The 14,891-nt window shown below is 34.1% G+C and overlaps 1 protein-coding gene across 1 annotated transcript in view; it reads right to left on the bottom strand.

Moving 5' to 3' along the window:
* Window positions 1–14,891, bottom strand: part of LOC145692186 (methyl farnesoate epoxidase-like) — a 37,825-nt gene that overhangs the window by 13,153 nt on the left and 9,781 nt on the right. Inside the window, exon 4 of the mRNA XM_081767484.1 lies at window positions 5,289–5,391. Coding sequence (XP_081623610.1) covers window positions 5,289–5,391 — 103 coding nt within the window. The remainder of the gene's footprint in view (window positions 1–5,288; window positions 5,392–14,891) is intronic.

Here is a 14,891-nt window from a genome sequence, read left to right as displayed (position 1 = left end):
ACATATCAGTGATCTGAAGTATCCACTTTTCATGTTCTTGTTCTTAGAAACATACAGTGTATCATTTGTTAATTAAATTTTATGTAATGTGGCCTGTGTATTATCGAATTCAACTTCCAAATGAAAAATCTCAGTTAGGTTTCCTACCAGAAAATATTTTACGCGTAAAGTAATGCCTGTACACACAGATTCATCTGCAGTATAATAACTTATAAGGCATCACTGTCTGCAATCCGACGAAACAATGTTTGCGGTTCTTATCAGTAGTTTTATATTAGTGTTCGCCATTTTATATTTGTTCCTATATTGACACTTCCTTATCATGTCTTTCCTGTTTCACTTCTCCCTCTCCCTTTTTGTGGTCATCAGTATCTTCGTCTTTTTATTTTTGCATCTCTCTCTCTCTCTCTTATTATATATATATATATATATATATATATATATATATATATATATATTCTGTGCGTGTTCCAGATTTCAAACAGAGCAACTTTTGATGGTGTGGTAACCAGACCTAACCCAAACACACGCATTCCGGTCCACATTTTGACAGCAATGACCCGTTCTACCCGGTCTAGAAAATCCCATTAACGGGGAATTTTGTCTTTGTCTTTTCCGTACTCTTGGGATAACATCTTCAGTCCTAGTCACTTCTGAATGAGAGAATGTTTAAATGCGAAAAAAGAAGTAAAATCTCTTCTTTGTCTCTAGCTTACCGAGTCTCAATCGAATCAGGATGTCAGTGGGGGTTTGAATCGTCGATCATGAGCCGGTATTTAACTAACCCACATCACTCGATTGACATGATGAGCCGTTTTAGCTCTGGTGTGTTCATTCTATCTCTCTAATTTAGAACGTTATATTTCCAATGGATAAAATTGAGAGTGGACGTTTGAAGCAGATATAACTTCACTGATGACTAAGAAATTGCCCCTTTTTAGTTATTTCTATAGAATATTTTACTTATATTCGTTCGACACAAATACGTTTCTTTTCTATAATTTATCTTAACTTCCTCTACTTCGAAATATTTTATCCACGTTTGAAATGTAAAACATGCAACATCTGCTAAGTCTAGGTCGATCATATACTTTAGATATATATATGGTTTTTCATTATGATACATTTTGAATTTCTAATTTTGACTTTTTGTGATAGATATTTCGCAGAAAAATAGTACCAATTCATTTTATTTCCATTACCATTAGTCGTCTGGCATGGAAGATATGATCTGCATTACCATCTGGACTTATTATTATATATTTCGAATTAGTGCGTAAAATGGACATCACAAAACTTGTAACCGAATGGCGTGCAAACAAAGCAAGTGTTTTAACCTTAGGACATAATCCCAGATTTGGTTTAGAATTCTACAATTCCACTGAAAATTAAGTATTATGTTTGACCACTAAGTTTGGTTTTCATTTTGAACGTGGTTTAACGAATTGTTCAAATATCCTCTATATATTTGAATAAGCTTGAAGCAATACAGAATCTAAACTTTACTTCTGTCTCACTGTTTGATTTCAGGAAAGGGAATTTTATAATGCTAGTTTATATTTTCTACCTTTAAATTATATACTTTTATCTTATCATTCTGTTCCACTTTCTCTTCTTCTTTGTTATCATCTCTATATTTATCTTTCTCTGTCACTTCTGCACCTCTGTCTAGAATATTGATTGATTGATGAGTTTTGCGTTATATGTATTCTAAACGGATATGTTTCAAATAATCCAAATAAATAAGCAATAGATTAATTAAGTTGAAATTCCAACTGAGGTGTGTTAATAATATAGAAGAAAGGTAAATCTTAAGATGTCGTGTTGTAGCCTACACCCAGAAAATCCGCGCTGACGTTTTTAATGAAGTATTTTGTCAAATACACGCTATAATCACTTCCTTAAGTTTAGAAGGTGTGATAAAAATAAGGCAGTTCTAAAATCATTATCAACACATTATCTTTAATCTTAGGTAGATGTGAGCTTTGCAAAGATAAGTGAGTTCTTTCATAACATTATTCAAATGCGTTCCGTAGTACTTATGTAGTAGTTATATAGAATGCAGGACTTACGTTAATTGCAGCTAATGTTTTTGCATCATAGTATGAAATGAAACATTTAACTTGTTATGAAAACCTTTAGAAAAGATTTTAAGACATTAATCAGAAGATAACAGTTGGTTAATCGTAGTTGAATGTCTCTTTCAATACAATCCTGTATGGAACGTGAAAACATCTTAATGTAGAATCTGAACCACATTAGCTCCTTTCAAGGATTTGACCCGGGTATCGCATGTTTGAGAAGGTAATAATAGAACAATGATCATATTTACAAAATTGTTTTAAACTATGGAATTGTATATTTACAATGCCTTAAATAATGTTTCATAATTGAATTTGAAAATAAAAGGTTTGTCGAATAGATATACAAAGAAACGCTGTCAGTTTCTTTGCCAAGTTTGGAGCACGAAATGAAATAAAGGAAAATAAAATACTTTACTTATTCGATAGTTTAAACACACGAACACGCCAATAACAATTTATGTACTCAAACTGCTGAAATATTTTTACCTTGGCTTCGATTAAATTTTGATTTTGCGTAAAATGATTTTTCTGTTACATACTTGGTTAAGTATATAGCCAATTACGACTGAACTCACAGTGAATCATTAGAAGTTACAAATCTTGCTACGTGTAAAATCAAAATTTTCTTCGGAATAGGCTCTAATTTCATCGTGAGATTGTCATTGGCCATTTAAGCTTAAAAGGTATGCGTGCAGTGATTCTGCAATTTAGAGCTTGAAACTATTTGATTTCAACCTGGAATTAAACTATGATATCTCACACCAAAATCTCGACACTATCTAGGTCTCAATCAGTTGGATATCATGTGGCTTAATTCCAAAACTATAAAAAAAATATAACAACTCTTTATTCAGCTCTGTAAATGTGTACCTCTCTAAATATATTTTTCTTGAAAACAGTAAATGATACAATCCTAAACTCTATAGTTATGATTTTGGCTGCCACGTAAAAGTAAAATTATCTATTCAAGAGACATTGAACTTAAAATTTCACTCTTAGAATATTTCAGTTACGGAGATGGGCCATTTGTCATACAAGTACTCCAATTACATGTGAGCGCTAACACTCTTTAGATAATAAGTATAGATTGTGGTAACCAGAAATATACTCTAGAAATTCGCTAGTAGCCGGTAATTCTGGGCATTTTCACTATCGTCTTTTAACATACTACGCATGTCCAATTCTTAATTTTTCAGACAATGAACAAACGTTACTAAATCTATTTACAATATTAATATTTCAGACATTTTAAAAAGTGTGTTATTCTACAAAAAGCGCTGACTGCTTTAACTACAACACAAATGGCAATTAACACATTGAACTCGCTGCTGTACGAGGTATTACTTGAAATTTCCAACGTTCGACATGCAGGCCAACAATATAATAGATTATTTGGGGGCAATCTATTTCTTGTGACTTACGGAAGTTTGGTAGAACACGGATTAATGTTTTCTCATCAGGTTTATTCCAAAAATTCAAAGTCGCAAAAAATTGGATATAAGGTGTGACCTTCATAAATGACGTAGTAGCTGCTGGAAATTATGATAACTATAACATCTAACTAATCCGATTAGTATATACATACATTTGCTGACATTGAAACAACTATTTTTGTCCCTGACGAGTGTAGTCTTGTCTGCTATATGTTGAAGTCTTCAAGAACATTTGGCACACCTAATAATCTTTCCTCAAACGATTGATCCTACCACCGCCTGAGGTAGTAGTTAGTAAGTTGGGTATTAGGGAAATACTTCGGTGGAGATAGTGTTCATACTGCAACTCGTGAATAACTTGCACAGTTATATTACGGAAGATGTGGATGTCATGAAAGACAAGTTAGCCATATCTTTTGACTTTTATGTTTCGTGATTATTATAAAGGCTGATTGTGGTCAAGCTTGCATTGGATTTCATCGAGTGCTCTACTATATTGCCCTTAATTGAAGGTTATAGTGCGGTGGAAAATATACGATGGCTCACTATCAGCATACTAACAGCAAACTAGAGAACTTGTTTGCGAAATCTTCTCTGACATTGATTCGATCCAACTATTCTTGACTCTGTTTACTTTTAATTCTTATTGTGGCTTGCTATGGAGAATTTTCTAGTTTTAAGTCACTAGGAAACATCAATCGTTCGCGTTTTCTGCATCTCTACGTTTTCTTCTTGAAGTGGGTATTTCCTCATACATCTAGGGGAGATTTCCGTAACCATCTTTATAAATATAAATATAAATATAAATATAACCAAAAGAATACCAACAACGTTCCGGACACCAAGATAAGACAAGAAGTATAGACCAAACTGGGAGTACAAATACTTCGCTTCGGAGTTAGGGGCTGCCGAAAACGTGAAAAGATTAAATTTAAAGATCCATAGCTCTAAAACTATGGGGCTTATCGTACTCTGGTCAAGACTTCACTTACGAAATAATATGTGCGCTATCTAAGAATATATGTTTCAGAATCCTGCAGTACTCATGCAACAATATAGATAGAGGGGATTAGGCTATAGGCATATATTTTAAAGTACTCAAGAATTACCTTTATAACAATTCTAGCGTAAGTACTGCAATATTCGGACACTTGGATATTTGGATAGGGCACATATTATTTCCTAAGTGAAGTCATGACCCGACAAGGGTGGATCCCATTATTGGAGTTCTGGACTAATAAACTGTTTGGAACTATGGACCTTTAAAGTTCATTTTTATGTTTAGGTTGCCTATAACTCCGAAAGGAAGCATTTGTGTACCCAAGTTGTACTTATCGTCTTATCTTGGAGTCAGGAATCACATCCGAAACGTTGCCTGTGTTGTTTTGAAACATCATGTATACAACGCATTTCTTTTTAGGAGCTAAACAATTCTTCTCATTGTTGTTGGATAACAAATTGTACATTTCAGACTTTCTTTTTTGATTATTTATCAACGGTGGCTTCATATTGTGTTAACTTTATACTGACTACCAGCAGTGCAAAGACAAAAGGTTTTGTAAATGCCTTTGTTTTACAGTATGTTTAAAGAGTGGGCAGCATTATGTAAGCGACTTCATGATACATTGTTTTTCGAGTACACGCATCTGATAAACTCTGATCAGGAGTTCAAATCTTTATATAATTTACCTATCAAGAACATCTATTATATCAATCAAAAATTCATACTACTAAATTGATATCTACAAAATATATGTGACCAGAAACTTACCAGATAGACGAGAATGTTCTTTATGTGTTTCGTAAAGTAGGAAATCAATAAGATGTCGTAAGTTATTGCTACTGTAATCTTTCCTATTCTTTTCCCATAAAGTCTGTAATAAGAAAAGTAATGTATCTACAATAGGATATACGTATATATATATATATATATATATATATATATATATATATATATATATATATATATATAAATAATGTGTAAAGACTCACTCCGTAACATAAATATATACTATATATAAGAATGTATTATGGGAAATGTGGCCATTAAGGCGGAATAAGGGGAAGAGAAACTTCTAACATCCTAGATCTCAGAGGATAGGAAACGGTTATTTAATTTTCGTGCTGTAGAAGGTCGGCACTTTCTATGAAGAAGCTTTGAATATCTGTAGTTCGAGATGTATTATTGTTACATTGACATTTCACGTTATTAGTATGAAAATGTTTAGGAACGTTTAGCATTGAGCCATGAAATTTTCATACTACATATTTTGACACAAGCAACATGCATATATGATACAAAAAGAAAATTTAGCTAATTATCATTTGAGGATGATATGTTTTGTATAATTTCAATGAGCCAGACAAATTTTGAGCAATTATTTGCAGGAAACTGGGAAAATCTTACGATTTCTATTATAAGGAAAGGATTTGAAAACTAACGTTTACTAAATAAACCTATATTTAGATATGGTGGAAATGATTAAACTTTTGTCTAAAGATTTCTATGAATTCAATTAATTCAATTGTTTGCTTATGACAAAAATTACTTATCCCGGTATTTCTTAGTGAAAAGTTTATAGAAGAAATTCAATGAGCAGTTGTTAGCGTACTTTGCGCTAAACCGAACTTGGATGCAAAGTATTTGAAGACAGGAAAGTTTATGATCACGGCTACTGAAAACCCAGAAATTTAATTTCTAATCCATGTTCTAACTGAATGCAAATAAAATCATTAATTATAATGTAGGATTGGAGAGGAGAAATCTCGAAGTTTTTCCAGTGAGACCTTGAGGGTAACATCTCACCAGATGGAATCCAAAATTGTTTTCTGTGTGACTTGATGTATATATAAAATCCAAATATGCTTTAGCATTGTCCTGAATTGATCTACACAATACAGTGTACAAGCACTTGTTTTCATACAAAACGAATTCCTACAATTTCTCGGTATTATCACACTATGTGAGCAGTAGTTTCAACGTCAGTGTACTTCATTGATGGCATGGGACAATGTCAAAGAAAATGTGTACCAGGATCCCTTTAAGAAAACGTTACGAAGAGAAAGGAGATTGAGTAATCTGCTTTCTGCAACAGGCCAAGAATACGCTATTCAGTAGTATCTAAACCATTTTTATAATCGGATTATAACCTCGAATAAAATTCTTAATGGCAATTACGTATACGGTCTATGAAAGTACAAAATGTGTATTTACAAGTATTTTGGTTATTAACTTTGAATTCCGCATCTTTACTTTCTCCTAGTACTATTCTACTGTATTCTTCAGTACCTGTAATATTTACTGAATAACTTGCCGTTGACTTCTAATATGACTCTTGTAGTAATCTACAGAATCTTACGTTAATAATTGAAGAATGTTACTAAAAGAGACTTCAAACGATTTCAACAATAATTTAAAAGAAAACTAAAAGGTGTTTTCTCTATTTGTCACTTGAATTCATTTCTAAAAATTATACTTATAACGGTTCACGTAGTTGTAATACAGTATGAAAGACTACAACTTTACGGTGAAACTTGTTCGAATCTTTGAAAAAGGGTGTGTAGCTCTAAAAGATTAAATATACCGCCGTACTCAAGGAATCTTTCTGTTTTCAAACAAGGTTTTCACTTTACTTATTGTACAACAATAAAAATTAGCATTTCCACTAACATAAAAATGTATAAGCAAAATAGTATTTCCATATGAATAAGCATAATAATTGAGATAATCAAAATAACCATGTCCATAAAGTAAAATAAATATTCTTGTTATGATGAAGGAATAGTCTGCCAATAACAAACATTGGCCTTTACTAGAATATCTTTTAGAGTAATAACAACAGTTACATTCACCCTAAAAGAAGACAATCAAAATTTTCATCACTCGGAAAATCAGAGTATCATGAGCTATGAAAGTGACTAGGTACTCTCTAATATCCACAATCTTAAATTACTGATTTGAGATATATCTTTCGTCAGAAACATTACAATATATCAAGTTGAATAGTTTTAAAATATATTTTTTATGACACATTAAAGTGAAGTGAAATTATATTTGTAAATGACTTATATATTATGTAAAATAAATGTTCGAATTATTACTACTGTGCTAAATTAAACTACGTTTGCATACAGTAAAATTAGTTTACTTTCAAAGATGGATGTCTGTGTTTGGGGACAAAATGTTCGATTTGAAAAGTATCATTTTCAGTATCTACGGTCTTTGAAGTTTCCGGTTCGTACGTCGTTATATTTCCTTTCAAAAATGCAAATTGTACTTCTGTTGTATTTTCAGGCTTAAATATATCTATTTTGAGTTCTGACATTCATCCCGGGACGTTTGATCATCCACTCGTCTGTAATAATGTAGTAAATATATTTTTGCTCTGTCGTTTCTAAAAGAAAACATTCATCATTTTGCTTACTGTTGTCTACTATTCTGAGATGACAGTTCTTTGTTTTCCTATCAGTCATTGTTAGTAAAAGTAATGCCAAAACAATTGATAGTTTGCAGGTATATTATGCGAAATTAATGACAAGTAACATTAGCAACCTTCAGGAGATGAAGAAAACAGTTTGGACAACTTATTTCCATAAATACTGAACTGGAGATAGAAACAAAATACATGCTTTATATCAAAGCAGAATATTCCTGGTTTGAGTATAACAGATGTCAAGCTGCTGGAAAACATTACAAACATAAGCATTGATTGCCTTCTACAGTGACGGATGCTATCAAACCTATCTACAGAGCTCTTATGAATCCCATCATTTTGGGAGAATGTTTTCATGAGAAACCACAGAACCCCAATACAAGTTACAATATACTGATAATTCAGCGATGTCCAAAATCATAAATTGCAGTATATAATGCCTTTATGCGTTTTAATGGTGGCCGTGAAGCAAGAACTGGTGTTTTGGGAAGGATAGGAATTCCAAGCGGGGAATAGAAATTTCAATCTAGGCATGGACAGAAGCGTATAACAAAATATAAATTTGCAAACCTCAAGCTTACCAAGGAATCAAGAATGAAAAAGGTTGAAAGAGACACAGCCAAAGACGGAGAATGTGGTTATGGTGCTTTCCGAACTTTATGATCTGCTTTTTTGATGAATTTATAATCCAATGAATTAATGAATTGATGATTTATGATCCATTTCAATTTTAAACTTTTAATTTCTCACAATTGTATTTCAGACATAGATATACCACTTCCTCACAAACTATTAATACTAAAGTAGCCAAATTTTGCAAAAATATTATTTATATACCTCTATTTACTGAACTAGAATAATTACATAGTTCCTTTATTTCTTTCAATTACTCTTTACTGAATAAAAAAATACATTATTAAACTTCTTCAAAATTTTAAAAAAATAATTATTGGCTTTGTATGTAACCCAGAAACATAGTCTGGGTGCAGGGTGCATAGTGCAGGGTGTGTGGTATGAAAATTAAACGAATTCCTTCACTAGTTTCCAAGAAAAAGCACAAATACTTTTAGAGCTCTGATACCAAGTTGAGTCTATGTCTTAAGAGCAAAAGACAACAAAGAGGGAAAAGAATTAACACAGGAATGCTGAACTTCTTTAGACGTCTAACGACCAAAAAGTAAACTTCTGCAAGCAATAGCAAAGTGTGGGTTGTTAAATTTCCGGAAGCAGCCAAACACGGACATTTATTTACTAGGATTTTTGTCTGTGCCACCGTTAGAAGCAAGATTCCGTAGCTTTCCGTAACGCTCCTTGACCTGACCTTTGACTTACTACTGAAGAAACAACAATTAAAAATATATTCTAAAAACGGGAAGTACCCTAACTGATATGAAGAATTAGGTTTCAGAGGGCGTCATTAACTTGTTCCGCCACCAATGGATTTCGAGCTTTTTTCTTTTGTAAAGTTTTGTGCGCCTATTCCCACGTTGTGTGCGTCACCGGAAGTGGGTCAAAATGGGCCTACAAATATAGCTGAAAATGTTTATGCTGTTCAGCAACCATCGAGTTCTGAGATCGTTTTTTGAGTGTTTCATACCGTTTTGTGCGCCTATTTCCACGTTTTGTGCGTAAACGGAAGCAGGTCAAAATGGGCCACCAAGGTGGGTAGAAAGTGACCCACTGCTCCGCTACCAACAAATTTTGAGGTGGTTTCATTTGCATCGTTTTGTACGTCTTTTGTGCGGTTTTGGCCGCATATTGCCACGTTTTGTGCGTCACTGGAACAGGGTCAAAATGGGCATACAAATATTGAGAACCAACTTAATGCTGTTCTGTAACCAACGAATTTTGATGTCATTTTCATCGCACCGCTTTGTGCGTGTCTTGTAAAGTTTTGTGCACCTTTTCCCTCATTTTGCGCGTCAACGGAAGCGAGTCAAAGTGGGTCAACAAGTATGGCGGACCAACGTAATCCTCTTCCACCAACAACGAATTTTTTGGTTGTTTCCATCACATCGTTTCGTGCGTGTCTTGTGAATTTCTGTGTACCTATTCCCACGTTGTGTGTGTCACCGAAAGTGCATCAAAATGGATCTACAAATATGGTGGACCAACTTAATGCTGTTCCGGCACCAACGAAGTTTGAGGTTATTTCCATCACATCGTTTTGTTCCTGTTTTGTGTCGTTTTGTGCGCCTATTCCCACGTTTTGTGCGCCACTAGAAGTGGGTCAAAATTGACCTATAAATATGGTGAACCAACTTAATGCTGATTCGCCACCAACGAATTTTCAGGTAATTCCCATCACATCGTTTTGTGTGTGTTTTAACCACATTGTGCGTCTATCTAAGCGTTTTGTGCGTCATCAGAAGTGAGGAAAATGACCCAATGTTCCGCCACCAACGAATTTTGTGATCGTTTCCACCACATCGTTTTGTGATCGTTTGTGCCGTATTGTGGGGCTATTTTAACGTTTTGTGCGTCATTGGAAATAGCCAAAATGAGCCTCCAAGTTTGTTTTACATCGTTTCGTGCATGTATTGAGGGGTATTTTCCGCCTACTGTTACGTTTTGTGCGTCACCGGTAGTGCGTCAAAATGGACCTAAACATATAGCTCAAAAAGGTAATGCTGTTCCGCCACCAACGAATTATGAGGTCTTTTCCATCACATCGTTTTGTGCGTGTTGTTTGCCATTTTGTGCATCTATTTAAACTTTTTGTGCTTCATCGGAAGTGGGACAAAATGGGATTTGAAGGTAGGAAAAAAGTGACCCAGTGTTCCGTCACCAACTAATTTCAAGGTGGTTTCTTTTGCATTATTTTGTGCCGTTCTTCGCGCCTTTTCACACCTTTTGTGCGTCACCGAAAGTAGGTCAAAATGGGCCTACAAATAGAGCTTAACATGTTAATGCTGTTCTGCCATCATTTCCATCACGTCGTTTTGTGCCTTTTTTGTGACCATACTTCCACGTTTTGTGCGTCAGCGGAAGTGGGCAAAAACGCGACAACAAAAGAAGTGTAACAAGCAAATGCTATTCCGACACCAAAGAATTTTGAGATCCTTTTCATCATATCATTTTGTGCATGTTTTATGCCTTTTCTACGCCTATTTCCATATTTTCTGCGTCATCAGAAGTGTGTTAAAATGGGCCTCCAAGGTGCGAAGAAAGTGACCCACTGTTCTGCCACAAAAGAAGTTCGAGGTGGTTTCATGTACATCGTATTGTGCGTGTTTTTTGCCGTTTTGTGCGTCGCCAGAAATGGGTCAAAATGGACCTAGAAATATGGCGGAACAACCTAATGCTGTTCCGTCACCTACGAAGTTTGACGCGGTTTGCATCACATCGTTTTGTGCGTGACTTGTGAAGTTTTTGCGCCTATTACAATGTTTTTTGCATTACCGAAAGTGGGTCAAAATCGGCACAAAACAATACAAAGAAGACCATCTCGAACAGCGTTGGTGGCGGAACTGTGAGTCACTTTCTTCCCACATGGAAGTCCATTTTGAACCACTTCCGATGACGCACTAATCATTTAAATAGCTGCACAAAAAGGGCAAAAACACGCACAAAACGATATGACGGAAACTCCGTCCTCAAAATTCGATGGTGGCGGAGCAGTACAAAGTTGTCCCGCCATATTTGTAGGCCAATTTTGACGCACTTTCAGTGACACACAAAACGTTAGAATATGCGCACAAAACGGCACCAGATACGCATAAAACGATGCAAAGGAACCACCTCGAAATCCGTTTGTGGCGGATTAGTGGGTCACATTCGTCCCAATTTGGAGACCTATTTTGACCTAGTTCCGATGGTCCACAAAACGTGGAGATAGGCGCACAAAACTGCACAGAATTACTTGGCAGCATAGGTTACTAATTAGGTCTTATACACGTCACGATCGCATTCGTAAATTAAACTATTTTGGTGTAATGTGATATATTGAATCAAGAACCTCTGATCGTCTCTTTGGAACTAAGATCCATTAAAAGTTACATAGTAAATTTTTCTACCTTTAAATATGCGTAAAACATTTCGTAAAACTATTAAAAAAATACTTAAATTTTACAAAACATAATTCATTCTTTTAAGAAAACGCTCAAAAGTGCTCAACAAATATTGAAAATAAATTGTTCTTCCGTGCTTAAATCTGTTATAAAAGTTGAGTACGCAACGGTATGATTTTTTATCAAGGAGGAAACATCGATAACTGACAGAGCACGAAACATCTGGAATAATGATTCTCTTTCCCCGATTTCTGCCACACCACTTAACTCTTTGCGGCATAGTGTTTCTAATTAGTTATCTGAAAGGTGGTACAATATAAGTACCAACGTCCTTCAAAGAGTTAAGAGAGATCTGATTGATAGGGTCATTCAACAAAACTCACTCTCAAAACATCCTGAAACTCTTCTGCTTTCTTTAATAACCGACAAGACTCAGAAATATAAAAATTTGGTTTTCGAGGATTTAAGAAAGTTAGATTATTGAAAAAAGAGGAAAAGACTTCGCATATTGAATTACCAACCACCAGTTTTATTCCAGGGCAATACTATGGCATGAATGCTCCCTCCAAGAACACAGTTGTATAACAATATTACAAATGAAAATGTCGATGACTATATTAAAGAAAACAGAAGAAATTCAAGACCTTCCCTGTCACTATAAAGGAGTGAAGCAGCTAGTGAAAATAATCACAAAGGCTGATTCTTCTGTTATCGGTGTCAGCGCAAGTAATGCCCGCATAAAATCGATACTGGAATATAGAGGTCGTATGTCAGAATTTCGAACACAAAGTAAATATAAAGTCCAAAAGGAAAACTAGAAGAAAATCTTGGAGTGTCCCTTTGGGTTGATGAACCTTGCCATCTATCCAGCTCCTCGTGATGAGCTTTAGGTTATTTTCAAAACATAATAAACTATAAAAATAAACAATGCTCTGTACAGTAATTGAAGAACTGTTAGCAATTAGAAAGCCAAATCAATTTTATTTAGTATTTTATGTCGAGAAACTTTCGAATAAAACTCGAAGTAAAAACCATTGGGAAAATCAATAAAAATGCTATTTTTCACCTAAATCTGACAGTTATTTATTACAAACATAAGCACACAGCATAGCCCCTGAGACATGAAGTTAACATATTTCTCATTAAATAATAAACGATCATAATTCAGGAAATAATTTATAAAAATAGCGAAATCATGGCTTTATTTAAAAATTGTTGTGCGTGTTGTATTCTGTACAATTTCGCAATCTGATGATATAAATGTTGGCTTTGGAGGGTTCTACTAAAATTATTAAGAGCATACTTTCTACATGTGTATCTGCTAATAGGTATATTTGCTCAAATTATCCATGTGAATTTACTTATGATATCATTATGAAAAAAAAACATACTCCAAGAAGAAGTGCGCAGACCTATACATTAAATCTTTCTGACCAATTTGAGTGCGTCACTTGAAATAGGAAAAGCAAAATCATTATAAACTCAGAAGGTTCTATCAAATACGACTCAAGTCAGGTCTGGAGTTTTATTAATATCAAACCCAAACATCTGTCATCATGAGTCTTCACATAGAATGACCAGAGTAAAGCGTGAAAATGAAATTACACAGATATTTTCAAGTTATTTTCATCAATGTCACAACATTGCACCATCAAAATATAACGTTGAACCTCTTCATGCCAATAGGGAGGAATTTAATATATTAAAAAATTTCCAATTACTTGGAATAAAAGTTGAGGAAAAAGAAAGAGCGATCAAAGCCCTACAAGCAAATGTGTCTTGTGGTCCCAATAACATTCCTCTGTATGTTGTAGAAAGTTGGAATGATATATTTAAATTCTTCTTCCACGGTATATTTCGTATTTCAAGCAGAACTAATTCGTTCCCAAACAAGTGGAGAAAGTTTTGATTTCAATTACTGAAATGTAGAAACACGAGGAACAAAACTAAAAGGCACTAGATCTTTTGTCGTCCTTTGGCAAAATACTTACAAAAATTTCAAATTATGCAAAGGTTGTTTTATCGACTTATCAGCATAGCTTGTTACATTGTGTCTATTTCGACACATTTAGCAATACCAAACTTTTTTTGGAAACTGAAATATATGGAGATGATCGAGTTAGTGCCATTTATATGGATTTTAGCAAGGCTTTTGACATCGTTGTTCATGATGTTTGCTACTTAAACTTGTTCTACGCAGTTTGGAAAGCAAACAATTGAGTGTCTTGAATCATATTTGCATCATGGTAAAGAATCTATTTCACACAAGTGGTTTAATACCGAAAGTTCAATACTCTGTTGTGAGTTACTCAAGAATCTCATCTATGGCCTCTGTTATTTCTTTCCATTAGTAATGATGTTTATCTTTAAATTGAATATTCTCAATCTCTTTGTTTTGAATAAAAATATATGTTCTAAACCACTACCCACTGATAAATGTGTGAAACTTCAACAGGATCTACAGTGAGCTAAAATCTGTTGCAATAAGAACAATGTAGCATTAAATATGTCCAAATTTAAATCCGTATCATTTACGAGTCATGACAATCATATTAACTTTGTCTCAAAACAAATTGAACTGCTTATAAAATTCAAAAAAAAGGTTAATAAAGGTCTTAGGAGTTATTTTTGATAACAGGCTAAGCTTTATTGCAACACATTCACGCAGTGAGATGTGGTGCATATAGAAACCTAAATTTTATTTATAGGTTAAGACACGATTTCTACATAGAATGAACATTTATAAAACTATTTTCCTCATATATAAGGTCAAAATCAGAACACTGTTTTATTGTTTGGACACTCAGTAATTATTCCGCAGCAATAGAAACGGTCCAGTTTAAATTCTCAAATATCGTTGCATATTAGAAAAATGGTTTCTACCCCAACTACGTCTTATGAACACTTACTATCGAACTTTAAATTTTAAAC

This window comes from Thermobia domestica, chromosome 8, assembly GCF_964235325.1.
Source record: "Thermobia domestica chromosome 8, izTheDome1.hap1.1, whole genome shotgun sequence".
Taxonomy (NCBI): domain Eukaryota; kingdom Metazoa; phylum Arthropoda; class Insecta; order Zygentoma; family Lepismatidae; genus Thermobia; species Thermobia domestica.
Note: the sequence above shows the minus strand (reverse complement) of the source record. Positions and strands in the feature narration are given on the sequence as shown.